This window comes from Cydia fagiglandana, chromosome 11, assembly GCF_963556715.1.
Source record: "Cydia fagiglandana chromosome 11, ilCydFagi1.1, whole genome shotgun sequence".
Lineage (NCBI taxonomy): Eukaryota > Metazoa > Arthropoda > Insecta > Lepidoptera > Tortricidae > Cydia > Cydia fagiglandana.
The window spans coordinates 9024662-9046805 of NC_085942.1; the positions used below are offsets into that span (position 1 = coordinate 9024662).

The window sequence follows — 22144 nt, forward strand, 5'->3', positions numbered from 1 at the left end:
GGAATGCCCAAAAGCCCATACGGTGTGCGACGGTACACAAAAGTACCCACATGAGTGATGATTGCAGTGTACGGTTGCGAGTCCTCCGTCAACAGACACTGTTCGTAAGCGTGACGTAAATCCAGTTTAATGTACTGCTCCCCCCCGCTAAGATTAGCGAACAGCTCCTCTAAGATGCGAGGTAAAGGATAATAGTCACGCTTAAGCTTAGGATTTACCGTCACCTTGCAATCACCACAAATGCGCAATTCTCCATTTTGTTTAACTACCGGTACTATTGGTGTTCCATAGTCAGAATGATCAACTCGGCACAGGGTTCCGTCGCGCTCCAGACGTTCAAGTTCGCGTTCAATCCGTTCGCGCAACGCGAGCGGTACCGGCCTCGCACGAACATAAACAGGGTCGTGTTCTGTGAGCTGTAATTGAATGCCTTTTTTACAAGTACCTAATTTATCCGTGAACACCTCTGGGAATTCACTACACAGCTGGGTCACCAGTCCGTCCTCCTCCACTATCTCATTTATAGTTATCTGGTTGACCTTAAGAGCACGTAACCATTCACGACCCAAAAGGGGCCGCCCTCCATTTGGAATGACGTACAATGGCAAGTTAGTTGCTCTGATACCGTTTAGCGCAACGTCAACCGATAAATGTCCAAGGGCTTCGATTGGTGACCCAGAGTAGCCGCGGAAGATACTATCATTAGGTTTAATTATTTTATGAGCAAACTTCTGCTTATAAAAGTCCTCATTAATAGCAGAAATACGACTACCCGTATCGATCTCACAAACAACGTCTTGTCCATCCACATTCAATGTAATAACATAAGGTTTGTTACCTTGCGGTGAAACTTGAATGTTAAATAAATCCTCATCAGATTCTTCGTCCATGTAATTTTGCCGTCCGAACTGTCGACAAGCCTCATCGCGTCCTTGACCGCACATCACCTTCAAGTGACCGCGCGTGTTGCATTCATCACAGTTGTAATGCATATATTTACACTTGTCCGGCCGGTGCGCCTTCCCGCACCGCCAGCACTGCGCCTGGTTGCCGCGCGCCGTGCCGCCCCGGGCCGCGGCCGCGCCGCCGCAGGCTCCGGGCCCGCGCCTGTCGCGCCGAGCACTCGCGTGATGCAAACCTTCGCCAATATCGCCGCCGCCGCCGTCGCAGCCCGAGGTGCTCGCCGGCGCCACCACTGCGCCGCTCACCTCCGCGTGCTTCTCCGCGGCCTCTAGGGCGAGAGCCAGCTCCACCGCTTCTTTATACTGAATATTTTTTTCAGCGAATATCCGAGATCGCATCGCCTCGTTTGCCAGTCCCGACACGAACTGGTCGCGCAGATTCTCCTCGAGCTTGGTGCCGAAACTGCAAGTGCTCGCTAAATGCTTTAAGTTCTGCAAATATTCTGCGAGCGGCTCGCCGACTCGCTGTCGGCGCAGCCTAAAAACGTGCCGCTCGGCAATCTCGGATCGCTGCGGTTCCAAATGATCAGTTAATAATTTTACCAGCTCTACAAATGTTTTGGCCTCAGGAAGTGTCGGTGAACACAAATCGCACATAAGAGTATACGTGGCATGCCCGACAACTGTTATCAGCAGAGGCACCTTCAGTTCGGTCTTCACTTCATTTAATACCATGTACTGTTCCACTCTGCGGATATATGCCGGCCACTGTTTAGATGTCAAGTCAAACGGTTCCAACTTCCCGAAAGGCATTTTTAAATACTAAATAGCCCGATAAATTAACTGAAAATACAAATAAAATCCGAAATCCTGTCGCCAATGTAGTAATTAAAAGCCGGTTTATAGCTGACTGACGTTTATTGTCAAATCATCTGAAATCTCATGTGCCAGTATAGTAACAACCTTTTTACAATCGTAGCAATTTGGTTGCAGGTTACCGTAGTGTTGACCCTTGGCTCTACGTGAGAGTTGCCATGATTTATTCCAATTTTCAAAAAGCAGACATCTTATCGAAGATCTTATGTCTCGAGTAAAGCATTTTTGGTCAGAAGCGAAACTCTGGTGTATGGCAGCTTTTGCACATTGGTCCACGACCTCGTTACCAGATATGCCTGAGTGGCTAGGGATCCATGCTAAGACTACTTGCAAATTGGCATCATGACATTCTCTAAGTTTATCTTTTATTTTTAAGGTAAGGTAGAAGTTATCCTTGGAGTGAAATGGTAGTCTCTTCAGGTCCTGTAAGCAGCTCAGAGAATCAGTCAATATTATACTTTTATCTTGATTATGCGATTGAATGTAGGAGATAGCTTCGTATAGAGCAACTGCTTCGCCGGTAAATATTGAGGCTTGTGGAGGGCTTTTATTATTAAGTACTACAGTGAAACCTGGTTAATTGGCACCTGCATAAATGGAAAACCTCAATAATTGCAACCAAAAGTCCGGTCCCGGTCCCTTGAGACCAAAAGGCCTCTATAATTGAAATTTTGGAACCTCTATAATTGCAATTTAGATTTTAGTGTTTTTCGTAATTTTGCCTCTGTAATTGACCACATCGCAACTAAGACCTCTATAATTGACACTGCGTTAAAAAATCCGTAATAATTGCTCTTTTTTTTACCTCTATTATTGAAACGAGTCTTACTTATTACCTCTGTAATTGAAATAATGTAGTTGTAGACAGCAGAAACAATATTTTAATAGCAACGATCATTTTATTTATATCTTCATCCAGAATTCAATTTATTTATTGGGTATCTATCACAGCCTATAGTAGGTGAAATAATTTTGTTAAAATCAAAAACAAAGTATGCTTTTTACATTCTAATAAAACTTTCTTCTACAATTCAATGGAATTTTTAAACCCAAATGAAAATAAAAAATAAAGAAAATAAAGTAGTAATTAATGTAGTGTAAAAGTGCAAGTATTGACAGAAGCTATATATAGCTTTTTTATAGACTAGAAACCCAGAACGTAAGCGTGTAAATCTACTTTCAATGGTTATTTGCACCTCTATAAAAGAAATTTGTCAGAACGCAACCTTTATTAATGAAAACCTCTATAATTGACACAACGATTTTTTTGAACCTCGTTAATTGACACGACCTGCTTAAATGAAAAACCTGGTTAATTGACAAAAAATGGCCGGTCCCTTGAGATTGCAATTATCCAGGTTCCACTGTATTTTATATTTTGGGATCCAAACCGCTGATCCTACAGATTCTGTTGGGTTTATTTTAGAGGCATCTGTGTAGACCTGTAGCCATCCCTTAAATTGTCTGTCCATAATTTGGTTAAATATTGTGTTTGCATTAGGGGTTTTTTTAGAAATTCCCAAGTCTAAGAGGACTGTGGGTTGAAAGACTAATGTGTCGTAATTAAAGCAGAATATTTGATTTTTATCAAATTGGTAAGAATTTATATTGCAGTACTTTTTGTAAGATTTAATTAATGGGGGCAGTTCTTTATTTTTCCAGTAATTAGAGTCAGGGGTTATATCCATTAGGGCTTTACATTTTGGTAGCAGTGGGTGATTCTCATATTGTATTATATTCATAAGAAATCTATCAGCCAGGTACTGTCTTCGCATTATAAGAGGGGGATCTAGACATTCCACTTGCAGAGCATTTATTGGAGATGACCTCATGGCACCAGTCACAATTCGCAGGCACTTAGCCTGGATTCTATCCAGTTTACCCAGTGCTGTCATATTACAGGGTTCCAAAATGAAACTAGCATAGTCAAAGTGGCTTCGAACTATAGCATTATACAGAATTTTCTGGGTGTACGGGTGAGCCCCCCATCGTATGCCAGACAGTGAGCGCATAGCATTAATACTTATTTCGCATTTTTTTGCAATATAGTCCAAATGGGGTTTACCAGACATTTTGGAATCGAGCAGAACTCCCAGAAATTTTACCGAGCTAACAATTTCAATTTCTTGGCCCTCCAAGGTGAGTTCTATAGGTGGAATATTTTTTTTACGAGTGAATACTACTGACATTTGGGGACGGATAGGGAAAGTCCATGAGCTTCGAGGTAGTCTCTTAGGTAGAACAGGGCAGAGGTCAATCGGGACGAGCATTCTGCAAAAGATGAGGCGTTTTTGTAAAGGACTATATCGTCCGCATATTGCAAAATATTGCAGAAGGAGTCTACAGTGGGCTCCAGATCATAAGTATAGAGGCTATATAGGATTGGGCTGAGGACAGACCCTGCCATACTGGCCTGGGCGGAAGAACATTGCCATTTGAACGGACACATATGAATCTGGCCATAAACAAATTGCTAATTACATTTGTCAATCTTGAAGGGATATTTAACCGTTCCATTTTTTGTTTAAGTAGTGAGAGGTTGACATTGTCATATGCAGCTGCAATGTCCAGGAAGACCGCTATAGTTTGCTCATTATTGCTAAAGGCCAGCCGAATATCTGTGGTTAGAATGCTGAGACTGTCAACAGTGCCCCTACCCCTGCGAAATCCGAATTGCGAGTTAGCCAGTATGTTACGGTTTTCAAGGATCCATTCTAGACGGTTTTTGATTGCATGTTCCATTATTTTAACCACAACTGAGGAAAGAGCTATTGGTCGATATGATGAGGCTTCTTTTGGGTCTTTGCCGGGTTTTAGTATTGGGATGATAATTTGAGTTTTCCAGGGTTCGGGGACAGTACCGGTGATGAGAACATGGTTTATTATTTTCAATAAGTATTTTTTAGTGGTTTCAGAGGATTGGGTTATGAATGAGAACGGTATCCCATCGATGCCAGGAGAGGAATCCTTTAGGTGGTCCATAGCACATAGTAATTCTGGGTAGGAGAAAGGGTCATTCATTTTATCTGTGTTTTGGTCCACTGCTATGAATTGCGGGAAGAGATCTTCATTTGGGGCATAGGGAGGAGACAATTTATCTATAAATGCTGGTAGCCAGGTATTAGTATCATTACACAAAGAGTCATTAAAAGTTTGGTTCCTCCGGAATGCCTTTATTTTTTTCCATACTAGTGTAGATGGCGACCTTGGAGATAGGGACTTACAGAAACTGGACCACCCTTCAGCCTTTTTTTTTGCAAGCAGCCTCTTGGATCTAGCCTTCGTTTTTTGTAGGTTTAGAAAGTTTTCCATAGTGAGATTTTCCGAATAGATTTTCTCTGATTTTTTACGGTCTTTTATTATATTTGTACACTCCAGGTCCCACCAGGGGGGGGAAGGAATCTTGCGGGATTTTGTGTTTTTAATAGGAATAGATTCATCTGCAGACTGGCAGATGTGCTCTATAAAACTAGTGTATAATTCTGTAAAATTGTTGTGATTAATTTCAGGCATTGCCTTTATTCTATTTTCTAAGTTAGAGGAGTATTTATTCCAGTCCGCCTGGGCCGTTTTGTATTTTAAGAGTGGTAGAGGTATGTGCGCCGGGGGGCAGGGTCTAAGGATGGTGGTTAAAATAGGGAAGTGATCACTGCCATATGTATTGTTTAATACTTTCCAAGAGGTTAAGGAGGCCAGGTTTGCGGAAGCTAGAGTGAGGTCCAAAGCACTAGGATTTTGCAACGGAGATGCCCTCCTAGTATTCGATCCATCGTTCAGTACACATAAATTTAATTCATCAACCATGTTTAATAAAAAATAGGAGTTAGAATCGCATATAGGGGAGCCCCAGAGCGTGTTTTTACAGTTAAAATCTCCTAGTATTATATATGGCCCAGGAACACTGGAAATTAAAGTTTGAAGTTCTTCTATTAAGTTTCTATTTGGTTTAGGAATGTAGACTGATATAAAGGTAATGTTGAGTACTTTAGCAGCAGTAATAAAGAGTTCTGAACTGTGATTTATAAGGGGGAAGACTGTGTATGTATAATTTCTGTTGATGAGCAGGGCGCACCCTGCACCATTTCTTCCATCCTTTCTGTCATCTCTAAAACAGGCATACCCTGGGATCCTGAAACGTGAGCCGGGTTTGAACCATGTTTCAGATATGGCAAAAAGGACAGGTTTGAATTTGTTAATTAGGTGGGTTATTTCGGTTTTTTTGTTCTTAGCACTCTGTGAATTCCATTGAAGGACCCTGGGGTCCATATTTTGTGATAAGGGGGAGTATAGGCTGTAGTTGATGTATAACATTGTTCGGTAGTGTGGACCCACTTTTCAGTATTAAATTAACTAAATTGACTAAGGCTGCTGTGAGGGTCTCTAGAAGGTACTCATTTTGGGAGGCATCTCCTTTGTTATCATTATTATTGAGGGCACACCCATTAGGCATAGCCGTCTGTGGGTCTCTGACAATGTCCCTATGTGCCTGCATGTTGTAAGATGGGGCGAGAGGTTGGCGGGGTTTAGGGACTTTATATATTGTTTTGGTGTATGACCTAGGAAGTTTTTGGGAAGGACCTGCCGGTTCTTCTATGTAGTTAGGTATTGGAGCATAATGTACCGCTGGAGCCATTCCAGTGAATGTCGGTGGGAGTTCAAACATCTTCTGGGACATTTCTGCATAGCTCATACGTATTGGAGGGAAGCGTTTGGAGGCCTCCAGGTAACCTAGATTTTCTTCAGCCATTAGTATTTTAATGGATTTCTGTCTTTTATGCTCTGGGCAGATTGGGTCAGTTGCCTTGTGGCGACCTGAACAGTTAATGCAGGTGATCTTATCACCGGTAACATTGCATGACTCACCCGTGTGATTTTGGGCACAACAGTAACATGTGGGTTTTGACCTGCATTTAGCAGCGATGTGACCAAATTTACAGCATGCCCTGCATTGGATTATGGGAAGGTCGTATACTTTGACTGGCATGGCCATGTCAAAGAGATATATTTTTTCCGGAAGGTCTTGGGAGTGAAAGGTTATAACAATTGTCTTGGAGGGGACCCACTCTGGTGGCTGGCCCTCTCTGTGAACCTTACGGGACAGTCTTCTAGCTTTCATGATGATGCGGAAACCGAAACTTGAGGGGAATTTGATAGCGTCAACTATTTCATCAAGAGTCCAGTCTGTGGGGATATCCTGGATAACCCCCATTCGAGTAACAAGAAACCTTGGTATGGAAGCAGCTAATTTGTTTTGAGACAGCTTGTCAGATTTGGTGAAATTATTAGCCAACTCGGCCGTTTTGAAAGACACAGATACTTTATTACGTCCAAGGGATTTAATTGATCCTTCGATAATACCATCGACTCTGTTTTTGTGTAATAATTGGGCTACTCTAAGTGCTTGTAAGGTTAATGCCGCGGACGGGTCTGGCTCAACTCTGTTAATGTGAACTACGAACGGTCCTTTGTCTGCCTCTGAGTATTTTAGTGGGGGATCGGAATCGTTATAGCCAGGGGCCACATATGTTGTTTGATTAGAATCCCCCGGGGGATGTGTTTTTTTGGACTTTGAAACGGTATCGTTTTCCGATCCCCTTTTGTTCGAGGTAATTTGGGAGTCCATGGGCGTATGCTCGTGAAGGGAGGAATTTGCATTCTTACCCTCATTTGTCTTTTGTGAATCCAAATCACCTTGTAAAATGGCGCCGGTGACCCCCCTCAGGGGGGTCGGTTTTACCCATAATTACGCTAGTTACTTACCCTATTTCCGTGTGTGTTAGTACCTTATCCACCAAACTATCACTACAGGTATAAATTATGCTAATCACGTCCACCGAAAACGATTTTCTCTGACTAAGGAGCCCGAGCACGTGTGTACACCAACGCAGTGACGAGCAGAATCGAACGAAAACTACGAAAAGCAAAAACAATATTATTGTCGCGAAAGTTGACAGTTGACACAAGTGACAGTGACAGTTAACCGAATTGTTGCCACAGCACGAAACATAGACTACGATATGCCGAATGGAATGAGCGGAATGATCTGTTACAATGTTGCCAACTAAAATCTACTAATTTCTACTACTAAAAGCCACACTTCCTGTCAGCCATTAACCGAACTGAGAAAATAAAAGTTTACCCACAAGTTTATTACGAAAATATTACGACACGACAAATATGATATTTTAATGCAAAAATAGGTAACTTTTCAATTAATCCGGCCGAAGGAACAATGTTTAAACGCGAAATGAATCGAAAATAATTTGAAGTGGACTGTATGATTTTTACATTAAGACGAAAACTTTCTTTTGCTATTAAATATTTAAGTATATCGAATTCACGAGAAATAACAACTTAGAACAGTGCACAATCACATACCTTTACGTTGATGATGGTGAAGGTTCGCGCAGGTTCAGGCTCGCTCCCTGAGGATTCCAAGGTGTTAGACGTGCGAGCTCGGCTTACCGTTACCTTAACCTGGAATACCTCTCTGCAAGGCCTGCCACTCATCCACGCGCACAATGTAATTGGCACTTCTCTAAATTAGTCCGAAAGCACAGAATCTGACCGAAAGTTGGCTTTACAATAATTCTTTCACAATTTTAATTCGGAGCAACGTACTTCTAGTTGGCCGATAAGAAGGTTAATGGCTGCCGGAAATGGCTAGTGTTGTATGTAACTAACCCTACCGGAAGTTAAAGGCTAATAGAGATGTCACCTTAAATCGATATTCAAACGAAAGTTGAACAGTGGGTCTTAGAAAAATACAGAATACCGATATGTTGCGGGTATTATTTTTAACAGACTATAATATTTGGTATCATTTATTTTTTCATTTGTGACTTTTCTTGTACACTCACCTATTTAGGTTGTTCTCTAAACCGGCGCGAGCCAATGTTCGATGGTTTGCCGCGCGATATGGAGACAGGGCTTTAGAAGCTTTTGATTCTGGACAGAAATGAAATGGATTGTTGTCAAAAAAAAGGTGTGAACATTTTCGATTTTGTTGCTGAAAGAAATGTTTTTACACAATTTAATGGCGATTGTTTAGCGTAGCCACTTTCACGTAACATCATGGGCGGGAGCTGCCCTGAGTGTCCTATAAAAAAAAATCTTGTTTCTTTTGTGTCATTAAAAAAGTTGACCAATAAATGTTACCGCAGCGCCGCGTCCGATCGTCGCGCGAAGTGATCGTCCAACGCGCCGAAGTGGAGCGCCGCGAGGCGCGCGAGGGCCGGCGGGACGGGCGCGAGGGCCGGCCCCGGGACGCGCGGGACATGCGGGACCAGCGGGACATGCGGGACCCGCGGGACATGCGGGATCCGCGGGACGGGCGGGACCCGCGGGACGGGCGCGGCGACGACTGGGCCGACCCGTGGATGCGCGCCGAGCCCGCCGCGCGCCGCCGCCGCCCGCCCTCCTCTGACGACTCCTACTCTTCCTCTAGGTATGTATTGTTCAACTGATTCTGCAGATGATAGGCTCGCTAGAGCGGATGAGTGTGACGTGTGACTGCGCAACGAGGTACCTATTTTTTATACTTTTGAGGGTGCTTTAACGGTGATCGCCGGCGGTTTAATAGAATCTATTCGTTCTGCGCCCACAAATGCATCATTATGAGAAAATATTTTTCATTAAATTGTGTATCTACAATGAAAAGAAATTAAGGATCTCCCAGTACAAAAAGTTCTGGTAGAACAACTTATATACGGAGGAATTTGCTTAATACTGCATTATATTACAACATTATTACTGCTTATGTTGCAGCATAACTTAATCAAATTTTTATTAATGGAAACCTGCGATCACCTAGTTTTATGTACCATAGTAGTGTAGCAGTCAAATGTGTATGTTAATTTTGAAATGGTACCACATTTTCGGTCGGCCCCCTTCCGCCGCGCACTAAATTTGTCACGAGTTCGTGTTTATTTTCAAAAACCACGCGTATTTGTCCAATTTTATTTTTTTAAGATCCAAATTTCGAATATATTATTGATATTTTTGTCATATATATTAATTTGAAATTTCTCTCCGCTTTCTCCTCTTCCCCTGGCTAATGGGTTTCATTTTCATAACTCTCTGACGGTGTTTTGGTCTGACTCACCTGTCTGATTTTCAATATTGTTCAAAATCCACCACCATTAACATGTAACGTATGCATGCACCATCGGATCTCGCCTTGTCGTGGATGTGTGTGTGCGCGTGTGTGTGTGTGTGCGTGAGTATCCCTCTCCCGTCCCGTTGACTCCGCAGCTCTTCAAATTCCAGTTCTCGCAGCTCGCGGTCGCCGGGCGCGCGACGCAAGAGAAGGGCCTCGTCGTCTTCGAGACAACGGTTAGTATTGAGCGTTGCGGTACTGTTACAGACTATAAGATACAACGGCGTATGAAGCATACTTTTAGAGATTATTTCACAATCAAAAGTCACAGGGCCCGTTAATCATAATGATCTTCATAATATAGGTAGGTAGTTTTGGTCTGTATTAGCTAGGTAATAGAGGGTCAGTCAGACTGACTGTAATTAATTACTTTTTTTTTCTAAAAGTCAAAGCAGCCTAAAGTTACCAGATCAAAATTCTCATATTTCGGAACCACGGTAATTATAATTCGGGATTCCGAGATTTCCGTGTTCCCGGCATTATAAGATTTCGAGACATGTTAAATTTTTGATGTGTACTATCCCAAATTCAATTCCTATTTTCGGGACATAGCAAATATCCCATGTTTGTTTTTGGTGAATGTAGGTTAATATATTTTAATATCGGTCCAATCCTCTATTAAAGTCGGATTAGTCAGTTTTTTACTTTGACAAATATTGCCGTTGTAACCTATAATTCGTAGTGGCTCTACTGCTTGCAGCTAAAAAATAAACAAAATGTAGACAATTAAAATTGGCACCTACTAACACAAACACTTAACTACTAACCTAATAATAAACACATTACCCTCCTTTGCGTCGCGCAGTCGGGTAAAAATAACAGCATGTTTGAAACTCATATAATTCATTGTTTATTTTTAGCTGCATATTTATTGTAGTTTGATCACATCCAGTGACACTTTCTTAGTATATATTTTTCAACGATATCTGGAAGTTAACAATGTTTTACACTCGTGTTCTTGTTTATGATTATGCATCGTAGAAAATATTGAAGCATGTAGGTAGTTATTAAAGTTAATAAAGTCAGACCGTAAAAAGTGTGCAGCGATTTTGATAGCCCACGCGGCGAAAGTGTCATTCTAAACGTCAATCTTCTATGATATTATAACGTATACACTTACACTGCGTGGGCTATCAAATCCGCTGCAGACTTTGTTTGGTGCGACTATAACATATATTACTAGAGAACAATCAAATTATTTTTGAAATATTTTCCGCCTCGGCCACCAGTGGACTTGGCCACTTTTTCTTTAGTGTATGATATCTATTTCAGTTTATAGTTAAAGTATATATGGTTACAATCTCTTTGCATCGTTTTCCTTACTTATTATGCAACATTTTAAATCATTTTGTTGGCTAATGTTGACAAAGCACGCACAGACAAATGTGGTTTATAGGTACATAAGAATGTTATTTCGGTCGTAGTTATTACTTATGTTCTGGCCAACCGAGATGCCTGACGAAATATTTCTCGAGGCGTGTCGAGTCCTGACTACCAAAGGTTTTATATGTCCTACGCTCTAAACTAAGTACCGGCGTCTACTTAAAGCTGGGTATTTTCTGATTACGAACATTAATTAAACTTGTGTTTGACGTCGTACTGTTTTAGCAAAAATACCACATTTTTAAGGACGCCCCAGGGATGCCAAAGATATCAAATTACTAATTACGACCCGCCATTTTCAAATATGTACCGTGCCTTGTACAAGATCTATAGAAATGGAGATGAGTGTGCCCCTGCTCGGTAGTTCGTTGGGTACCCGGACCGTAAGTTCGTACTTTCCCGTCTCAGGGGCCACCCTAGCGTTGGCGTCTTGTTAGCGCTATGGAAAATGGCGTCGCTGTGTAGTTGCTAGGTTGCTCAGCAGCTATAGAGCTGACTAGACGCCGACGCTATAATTATAGTCGCTAGTGTGGGGTGGTCCCTAGAGACGGGAAGGTACGAACTTATGTCCGGGCCGATCGAGCCACCGAGCACGGGCACGTTATCTCCTTTTCTATAGATCTTGTAGTGTGTGGTCTCGCTAACCCTCTTGTGGCGCAGACTGTCGCCGTCGGTGATCGTGCGCGAGCGGCGCATGGCGAGCGCGCGCGCCACGGCCATGAACCCGCCCGCGCCGCGCCGCCGCGCGCCCTCGCCCGCCGCCGCGCGCCAGCTCGCCGCCAACCCGCCCGCCCCGCCCCGCCACAAGGTAATGTCCGCCACTCCCTCTAGCGCGCGCAGACTGTCGCCGTCGGTGATCGTGCGCGAGCGGCGCATGGCGAGCGCGCGCGCCACGGCCATGAACCCGCCCGCGCCGCGCCGCCGCGCGCCCTCGCCCGCCGCCGCGCGCCAGCTCGCCGCCAACCCGCCCGCCCCGCCCCGCCACAAGGTAATGTCCGCCACTCCCTCTAGCGCGCGCAGACTGTCGCCGTCGGTGATCGTGCGCGAGCGGCGCATGGCGAGCGCGCGCGCCACGGCCATGAACCCGCCCGCGCCGCGCCGCCGCGCGCCCTCGCCCGCCGCCGCGCGCCAGCTCGCCGCCAACCCGCCCGCCCCGCCCCGCCACAAGGTAATGTCCGCCACTCCCTCTAGCGCGCGCAGACTGTCGCCGTCGGTGATCGTGCGCGAGCGGCGCATGGCGAGCGCGCGCGCCACGGCCATGAACCCGCCCGCGCCGCGCCGCCGCGCGCCCTCGCCCGCCGCCGCGCGCCAGCTCGCCGCCAACCCGCCCGCCCCGCCCCGCCACAAGGTAATGTCCGCCACTCCCTCTAGCGCGCGCAGACTGTCGCCGTCGGTGATCGTGCGCGAGCGGCGCATGGCGAGCGCGCGCGCCACGGCCATGAACCCGCCCGCGCCGCGCCGCCGCGCGCCCTCGCCCGCCGCCGCGCGCCAGCTCGCCGCCAACCCGCCCGCCCCGCCCCGCCACAAGGTAATGTCCGCCACTCCCTCTAGCGCGCGCAGACTGTCGCCGTCGGTGATCGTGCGCGAGCGGCGCATGGCGAGCGCGCGCGCCACGGCCATGAACCCGCCCGCGCCGCGCCGCCGCGCGCCCTCGCCCGCCGCCGCGCGCCAGCTCGCCGCCAACCCGCCCGCCCCGCCCCGCCACAAGGTAATGTCCGCCACTCCCTCTAGCGCGCGCAGACTGTCGCCGTCGGTGATCGTGCGCGAGCGGCGCATGGCGAGCGCGCGCGCCACGGCCATGAACCCGCCCGCGCCGCGCCGCCGCGCGCCCTCGCCCGCCGCCGCGCGCCAGCTCGCCGCCAACCCGCCCGCCCCGCCCCGCCACAAGGTAATGTCCGCCACTCCCTCTAGCGCGCGCAGACTGTCGCCGTCGGTGATCGTGCGCGAGCGGCGCATGGCGAGCGCGCGCGCCACGGCCATGAACCCGCCCGCGCCGCGCCGCCGCGCGCCCTCGCCCGCCGCCGCGCGCCAGCTCGCCGCCAACCCGCCCGCCCCGCCCCGCCACAAGGTAATGTCCGCCACTCCCTCTAGCGCGCGCAGACTGTCGCCGTCGGTGATCGTGCGCGAGCGGCGCATGGCGAGCGCGCGCGCCACGGCCATGAACCCGCCCGCGCCGCGCCGCCGCGCGCCCTCGCCCGCCGCCGCGCGCCAGCTCGCCGCCAACCCGCCCGCCCCGCCCCGCCACAAGGTAATGTCCGCCACTCCCTCTAGCGCGCGCAGACTGTCGCCGTCGGTGATCGTGCGCGAGCGGCGCATGGCGAGCGCGCGCGCCACGGCCATGAACCCGCCCGCGCCGCGCCGCCGCGCGCCCTCGCCCGCCGCCGCGCGCCAGCTCGCCGCCAACCCGCCCGCCCCGCCCCGCCACAAGGTAATGTCCGCCACTCCCTCTAGCGCGCGCAGACTGTCGCCGTCGGTGATCGTGCGCGAGCGGCGCATGGCGAGCGCGCGCGCCACGGCCATGAACCCGCCCGCGCCGCGCCGCCGCGCGCCCTCGCCCGCCGCCGCGCGCCAGCTCGCCGCCAACCCGCCCGCCCCGCCCCGCCACAAGGTAATGTCCGACACTCCCCTCCCTCTAGCGCGCCGTTCACTGCTCCCACACCACGCTTGCGTCCCGACCGCGGCCTCCCCCCTACCCAGACTAGTCGTTTCTTTTTTCAGTTTAGAAATTTTATAACTATAACCTCAAAAGTTGTAACACTAATATTTTTTTTCCTCCAAAATTAAATAAAAACTGTACCACTAGGTACTTTTGAGGTTCGGTATAAAAAATCTCATATTAAAAAAACGGGGTATAGGTAGTCGCGCTCGAATAACCTGCCAACCCATTTCTAAACGATACTATAAAATGTAGAAAGGCTCACCGGGGACCGGGGAGGCAAATGACGGCATGACCTAAAATCATAATGAAGAACCATCCGGTTCTGATTCAATATTCAATAATAGTTTATTTACTTTATTTCCACTCGATTTCAGGATGAAATTGATCCATATGGTCGCAGCAAAGCATCTAGTCGAAACAGAGACCGAAAACGATACTCCAGATCATCTTCATCTGGTTCAGGTATGCCACAATCAGAACATTTTATTTGTCTTAAGTACAGCGTACCTATACATTTTTCGCCTTATAACAAAGGTGTAAGGTGCAAAAGTGGAAACATTTATTTAACGTCAACTTTACCAATATAAAGTTTACTTGAATTTGAATGATTGTACCGCCTCCGTAAGGTTAGTACGTCTTTCGTCGGGAACTGTACACGTTTTTATAACAAAGTCCCCACTGATGTAGTGAATTTACCACTTCACAAATTTAAGTCGCACATTAAGCACTCCTTGTTATGTAAGGCGTACTACACTGTAAATGATTTTATAAACGATAGAGATGCTTTTAAGCCGGTAGCTTGATTGGTTTCATTAGTATAATAAGAATTAAATAAATATTGTTTTTTTTTTTACACTGAATTAAATATGCTAGTGTCCAGTAGAATTGACACATGAGACAATGATGTTCTCGCTTGATTATATTGTTTAATTTAATTTTAGTTTTGGACACTTGGAGACCTTATACATCTCTAAGTACATATTTATTTATTTGATTTTTATTTTTGATTGTACATACTTACCTATATTTTTAATGTTTCTGACACTTAGAGACCTTTACATCTCTAAGTCAACTTAGGCTAGTAATTATGTGAAGCTATATTACTGTCTTTTTATGTAACATATGAGCACAAAATGCCGTGTCTTACAGCTACATGTTATTACTATTTTAATATTAATATAGGCCGGTAGCTTGAACATGTCATGCTCGCTTAAAAGTCTTTGCTTACGGTGGCGTTGTTGATCGGGTCGCCACTTTCCCGAATGAAGGTTGAGGGAGGCGATGGCTGAGATACGCGTCATACTCGTGAACGGGTGCTGTTTGTGGAGACTGGTCTGTTAAGCTAACACGAGCTATTATACTTAGTAACTTTTATTAATTAATTACAGTGAGACGCCTCATTCTGTTCTCGTATGTTTCTTTTCTTTTAATGAATGTATTAATTATACAGGATATTGACTCTTGGAGACCCTATACATCTCTAAGGATAACTTGATAAACTATATAATCTTATAGTTCTGACACCTAGAGACATTTACACCTCTAAATATTATAGATTTTTTGTGTGTGTTTTTTTATCTGTATTTTGTATGTAATTCGACATTAAGAGACCATATACATCTCTTAGTAATTGTAATACGTTAGATTGAATTGTTAGTTTTAATTTATAAAATTGTTGATGTTATTATTTTTGCTTTTATGTAAATTCAATGTTGACGTGTAAAAGTGCCCTTGTGGCCTATTTGCTGAATAAATGTTGATATTTGATATTTGATATTTGATATTTGATATTTGTAATCTTTCAGAATCGTCATCATCCTCCAGTGAATCAGAGAGCGAGTCTCATTCGTCATCTTCATCGGGAAGCTCCGGGGCGCGGCGGGCGCGCCAGGCGCGACTCCTCAACGCGGCTGCGAGGCCTAGGTAAGCAATAACAACTTTATGCCCATGTTAATAGGACTTAGAATCTGCTTAGTCGTCCAGCGAGTCCAACGAATTCGTCAACTTCATCGGGAGGCTATGGAGCGACTCCTCAACGCGGCCGCGAGGCCTAGGTAAGCAATAACAACTTTATGCCCATGTTAATAGGACTCAGAATCTGATTAGTCGTCCAGCGAGTCCAAAGAATTTAATTCGTCAACTTCATCTGGAAGCTACGGAGCGACTTCTCAACGCGGCCGCATGGCCTAGGCAAGACGACTTAACATTTCAAAAGGTCCAAAATCGCCTCAAGTGAGTCGCAGAGCGAGTTACACAGGTCATTATCGTCGGGCTTAAAACTAAAGAGTGGCGAGCGCGCCAGGCGCGACTCGTATAAGCCTTACTGGCCTGCGCAAACCTGCGGAGAGCATTCAAATTTCCGTACTTGGCGGGACGAAGTTGATAACTCGAGATATTCTACCGAAGAAATTTGAACTTAAAACAAAATTACAGGTTCACATTTCTTAAATTTTTTCCCGCCAGGTATCAACTTCTTCCTGCCGTGTACGAATTTATTCCTTAATGTAATTGGAATAGGGAAAAATGTACAGTGACTTTAAAGTGATTTGCGCTGCGCTCCGCCGGTTTTCGCAGGCCTTAATAGGATCAAAACGACTTTATTCCCTTTAGTTAAGATTCAGAATCAAGTAACAATTATTTATTTACGAATGCGCAGTTGTATCTTCTATATTTTTTCAGGTTAAATGCTAAATCCAGTGCCGGCTTAGCAGCTGCAGTCTCAACAACAGTAGCAAGTAAAAAGGAAACCACTAGTGATAAAGGTGAGAATTATTACGTAACTATCCAAAATACATGGCTTGTCAAAGACATTCTAATTATGACTTGTGTGAAAACAGATCTAAAAACAGACAGTCATCACTAATGTTGTGTTAGCATTTGTTACGAATAAATATCATATCACTAAAGGTTACGTCACACAGGCGCGTTTTCCGGGCCCAGTGAGCGCGGCGTGAGCGGTTTATACGTAAAAGCGGCGCGCCCCGCTCACGCGCTGTCCGCAAAACGCGCCTGCGTGACGGAGCCTTTAAATACAAACCACAAGACGTACATCAATAATGACAGTGGCTCTGATTCACTAACAAACTCACCATATTTTTTTAGAATCCGGTGGCAAAAAGCGGCCAGCTGGCTCACCGCCCAACTCGGGACCAGCCAAGAAACCAGTCTCTAGGAGAGAAGAGCTCCTCAAGCAATTAAAGGCGGTCGAGGATGCCATAGCCAGAAAGAGATCCAAGATTTAAAATAGTAATGTCACACGATGATTTCCGCCCGGTCAGCTAGCAGGGGTGGCTAGCAGTACAAAACACGACCCACGTTCTAAACTCAAACTATCAGTCTCCATCCAGCCAAACGCAATTGTCGTTGAAATCAGAACAAGTGAACGAATTATGTCGTGTTAGTATAATTATTAAGCATTTAAGAATTTGTGATGTTCATTGACTTAACCAAAATGATATATCAATTATAGGTCTTATAGTGTTGTAGTAAACAGATTATTTTAATATGTATACGAAGCGGTATAAGGTCTCAAATCTGACTATGTACTCGTAAAACATTATCAATATTGAAAAGTGGAAAATGTATTTTGGTGTTGTTTGTTCGTCACAATGTGAAAATTGAGGGGAACCTAGTTTAGTAGGTTTAATGCTGATTACGTAAGGACATTAAGAGCTGAAGAATAAATTCATTATTTTATATGGCAATCGTTTTATTTATTTCACAGTCAGAACATAACTTTTCTGGCTTAATCTTTGCTAACGAGCGTCAATCAGGCAAAAGTCGTACAACATTTCGGTGTATTGGTTGGCAATTGACATTAAAAGTTTTGAAAAAGTTGTTTCATGGGACTGTAACTTGTAATGAACCCAATCTATATTTCCTCGATGTTATATTTCGGACCAGAACCTGGTTTTGTCCAGTCATGAGAAACGCACTTAGAGCGTTATATGCAACGAATCCAACACCGCAACTCTGGGCTTCTGAGAAACTGAATCCTCCCTGAGATATAAATCCTATGATTTCCCTTGCTGTGGAATGTCGAACGGTCTTTATGCCGGAGGGCACCCATAGTTCTCTCATTATTTTTACATATTCCGACGGCTCCTTTTGGGCGCTCGGTTTTCGTCGAACAATACCGTTCTGAAAAAAAAAAACTAATTAAAATTTATTTCATATAAATTATTTATTTTGTGTCTCCTTTTGGATTTCACGGGCCTATAAATCCCGGTCTTTTGATAGGCTTGCGTGGGGATATAGATCCAACACGTAGAGGCCCCTTGGAGAGCTTTAATGTCATGTAGAACGCCTGCAAATTGTTTATATTATTATCATGGTGACACATTAAATTTATAAATGAGGAGAAATTTCTATTTGGTCTACGTAGGTCTTTGATTAGCCGCAATATAAGTGTACTAAGATGTTTTACAACTCTATATGTGACGTTCCACGGTAAAAGGTACCTTATGGCGGCTGGCGCTTACGTCGCATAGCGCTGCAATAATATTGGAGCGGCGTTAATAATAGCGTAAGCGCCAACCGCCATAAGGTACCTTTACCGTGGGACGTCACATATCCGCGAGCAAGCGAATGTTGCGTTAAGCATTTGCTATAACAAGAGTTCGTATAATATATTTGTAGTATGTATTTTATAAATATGTGGTAGTTTATATATATTTTATTTATTTATGTAGTTCATAACTTATAAGTATAGTTTAGTTAGTTTTTATGAGTATAGTTTTCCTTTTTTTAATTCACTTAATATATTTCTCTCTGCACCAATTGCAGGTATCTCTGTTTGACTGGTAGAGAATGCCATTTGGCATTTAGTCCGCCATTTGTACATTGTTGTATATATTTTGTGCAATGAAGTATAAATAAATAAATATTCTGTTAATAAAACTTACTGTTGTTGTTTTATGCTTCTTTAGTTTGATCTTCCGTCTCCTCAGGCGTTTCATGTCAGTTATGTGTGTTACCCGTTTCTCTTTTCTTAGTTTCTCGTTGGGGTCTTCATGGTGGGGTTCGGATAACGTTTTGATCGTTTTGTCGTCTCCGGGCAGTGGTAGACATAGATGGGCGTGCCTTTTGAGAGTACCCTTGCCTTTTATTTTAATGTACACAGCCACTAAGCAGGACTCTGATTTGTTCATTTGAGGGAGAGCTTTTTTATTCATCACACAATTCTATAAAAGAAATAAATTGATTAAATTATTTTATTAAAAAAATATATCTTCATCATAACAATCGTATTGACTGTTTTTACAGCTGAAGTTTGTGCTTTTACAGCTGATGTAGATGGCGCAGTATACTGTATATTATGCGGTGCATTAGAGCGCCATCTATCTCAGCTGGCAAGCATAGGAGTACAAGTTTATAGAATTCATTCTACTATAACTGCAGAGAAGTTACCTGTACTTGCTCCAAAAGTTTCCTATCCCGCACAATAAAGAAGTCATCCACTGGACTTGACGTCCAATCTTTCAACAAGATCATCCACGGGCAAAGGAAAGGGCTGTTCACGCCTAATTTAGCGTAATTAACTCTCTTACTAGGAGGTAGTTTGAAATATCTTTCTTTTAACTCCAGTTCTATTCTTTTCTCTTCGGCTTTACCTGCTTCGGAATCTGGAGGTATGTGGTGTTCACCCATTTCAAAGGCTAAGCTCTCGGTTTCTCGGAGACCACCAGACCTTGCTCCGAACATGATGAATGTTTGCCAGAATTGCAGGCTGTAGCCAGAGGGTATAATTATATCCCATCCACAACCATAACCTGAAATGTATAATAGTTATTTGTTTTAAACTTTACCCAGTTGATGTTTAACTACTAATAATGATACCCAAACAAGCGAGAGTTCCTTATGAAATAAAAATCTTGAGTGTTACAAAGGTTTCATGGCACGAGGTAAAACAAACTACGCTACTGAGTACAGTTAGCATCGTATAGTAGGTTTTCGAATAGTTTGGAACACCATATAATTAGTATGGCGTACCGAACTATTTGAACACTTTGGATGTTACCTACTATACCTCGTTTTTTTTAGCATTAGAAAAAAGGTAAGCAATCTTGATGTGTCTTTTAATTGAAAAACACATTTTAAAAATAAGTTATGGCAAATATGTAACAATTATGAATCTAATACGATCATTTATATTCTTCTGTTTTTTTTTTTTTTTTTTTAATAGTTACTGAATTTTAAAAAGCGTTTTTCAATTAAAAGACATGCCAAGATCGCTTACTTTCTAATGCTAAAAAAACCACACCAATGCGAGGAAAATACCAACTGTAAAAAATTAAAACATTACAAATCAAATCCAAGTGCTACTTAATATTTATGATTCAAAATCATCATTTAAAAAATCAATTCTACCAGCCAACTAACAGTATTGTACCTATAGAATTTCATTATAGGTACTATGATGAAGATCTACATACTTACCAAGTTTCTTAATACTAGGTTCTTGTGAGCCTGGCCTCTGCACTAGCACAACAGGAACACTTTGCAGAGCAGGATCGTTCGCATTCACCTCTCCCGGCACCAACTGAGTCTTGGTAATGTGAGCTATGAACTGCCCATTGGTCAACCTGTTCTTTTTGATAACATCATGTACACTTGTATCCCATAAGGGTGATTTTGCTGCTTCATTCGGTATGTCAAGCAAGGATTGTGCAAGTATTGGTTCTGTGTTTTCATATTTAGCCTTTGTGCGGTGTGAAGGTCGACTTAGTCGTGGATCTTTGACAACTAATCCCACTACTGTTTTTGGTGGCAACTGAGAAGGTGAGCTCGCCTTACTGATCTCTTGCCAGTAGTCATGCTTTTCTTTTAAATAGAAATCATCTGTTTCTTTAAGGAGTGCTTGCCATTCTGAGGTATCATGCTCATTTACACATTTGAGACTGTGAGTCAATATTGCATGGCTGTTGGGTCCCGTCAATCGGAATCTGTTAAATATGCCCGGTAACACTTTGAATTTAATATTTTCTGTAAATTTATTAGTGGTTTTTCTTTTTTTTATTGTTACATCATGTTCATCTGCACTTGTAGGACTTAACATGTTTGTTAAAGCTGATTCTACTTGTTTTATCTGAGATGGATGGACAAATAGCCACAGGACCTTGTTTTGATTATCAGCGGGGAGCCAAATAAAGGTCACTTTTCCAATGTAACCAAATGGATAAGAGTTTGATTCATATAGATGTATAGTACCTTCTCTTTTACCAGTTACATAAGCTTGAGCACAGATGCCAAGTCCACAGACACAACTGGTCAATGATGAAAACATTTCTTTTATTAACGCTACTGGTCCTGTAACTTGTATTGGTGTAAGGTATGAGACATCTTGTAGTAAACAGTGAGCAGAGGTGGCCCTGTAACACATTCTGAATGCTTTGTCACAGGGCGCGAGGGCCAGCCAGTGCCCCCAGCGCTCAACCATGTGGAATCTTTTAGCATGCCATATATGAGTTTCTAACCAAACATTTCGCTTCTGCCGTCGATTATACTCATCTAACAGATTTCCCGGCCGTCTGCGATATTTTCTAGACGGCCTCTTTTGTTTAGGGGGTAGACCACTCTTTTTTAACTGCTCTAAATGTCCTTCACGTAATTTTCTCGGTAATCTCTTGCAGTTGTGGCTCATGACTCGCCGGCGCATGTGAACAGGCAGTGTTTGAAAGATAAGCTTAGTTTTGCTCGGGCAAAGAATGCTTTCAGTCATTGCAGCTATTTCTATGCTTCTAGATGTAGCAAATTTCAAACTATTTGCTGAAAAGGGCAGCTCCTCCGTGCCGCCCAAGGCAGCATCGAATTCTGGCGCGGCCATTGTAGCTTATGATTCCTATTTCTGTGCAAAATTACATTGATAAACAGAAGAAATTATCTAACACAAAGTATCCTTATTGTGTTTTTATTAACTTAAAAAGTTTTCAGATAAATCACTTCAACATAACCTTCAAAACTCTCATACGGCTGTTACTGTCACTGTCAGCGCGACGTGAACATGACAATGACATATCTGAAGCCGTAAGGTCCAAATCGAACTTGTGTCTATGTTGTGAACAATCAAATTGACAACTTGATCAGAAATTTGATTAGAGTCACTAGAATCACCAATTTTATTTTAGATTAATGATAATAGTAGAGTGCTCGAATAGAAAAAAAAAT

At 44.0% G+C, this 22144-nt stretch overlaps 2 protein-coding genes across 2 annotated transcripts in view; one reads left to right on the forward strand and one right to left on the reverse strand.

Moving 5' to 3' along the window:
- Positions 1-17676, forward strand: part of LOC134668881 (serine/arginine repetitive matrix protein 2) — a 32712-nt gene extending 15036 nt beyond the window's left edge. The window contains exons 10-16 of the mRNA XM_063526363.1: positions 8942-9225; positions 10032-10112; positions 11980-12127; positions 14353-14440; positions 15784-15901; positions 16658-16740; positions 17081-17676. Coding sequence (XP_063382433.1) covers positions 8942-9225; positions 10032-10112; positions 11980-12127; positions 14353-14440; positions 15784-15901; positions 16658-16740; positions 17081-17220 — 942 coding nt within the window. The 3' untranslated portion in view covers positions 17221-17676. The remainder of the gene's footprint in view (positions 1-8941; positions 9226-10031; positions 10113-11979; positions 12128-14352; positions 14441-15783; positions 15902-16657; positions 16741-17080) is intronic.
- Positions 17677-17813: 137 nt separating this feature from the next.
- Positions 17814-21927, reverse strand: LOC134668880 (ribonucleases P/MRP protein subunit POP1). Its single transcript, XM_063526362.1, has 4 exons — positions 20417-21927; positions 19388-19749; positions 18883-19161; positions 17814-18118 (listed from the first exon to the last, which is right to left on the reverse strand). The coding sequence occupies exons 1-4, from the start codon at positions 21801-21803 to the stop codon at positions 17819-17821; spliced, it is 2328 nt and encodes a 775-aa protein (XP_063382432.1). The 5' UTR covers positions 21804-21927; the 3' UTR covers positions 17814-17818.
- Positions 21928-22144: the final 217 nt, after the last annotated feature.

What these genes read in the sequence shown, in the direction of transcription:
- LOC134668880 (XM_063526362.1), bottom strand. Translation starts at nt 21,803, where the DNA reads ATGGCCGCGCCAGAATTCGATGCTGCCTTGGGCGGCACGGAGGAGCTG. An exon ending in ACCTAGTATTAAGAAACTTG is followed by an intron (nt 19,750 to 20,416) that starts GTAAGTATGTAG and finishes TATACATTTCAG; the next exon opens with GTTATGGTTGTGGATGGGAT. An exon ending in AGAAGCATAAAACAACAACA is followed by an intron (nt 18,119 to 18,882) that starts GTAAGTTTTATT and finishes TTTTTTTTTCAG; the next exon opens with AACGGTATTGTTCGACGAAA.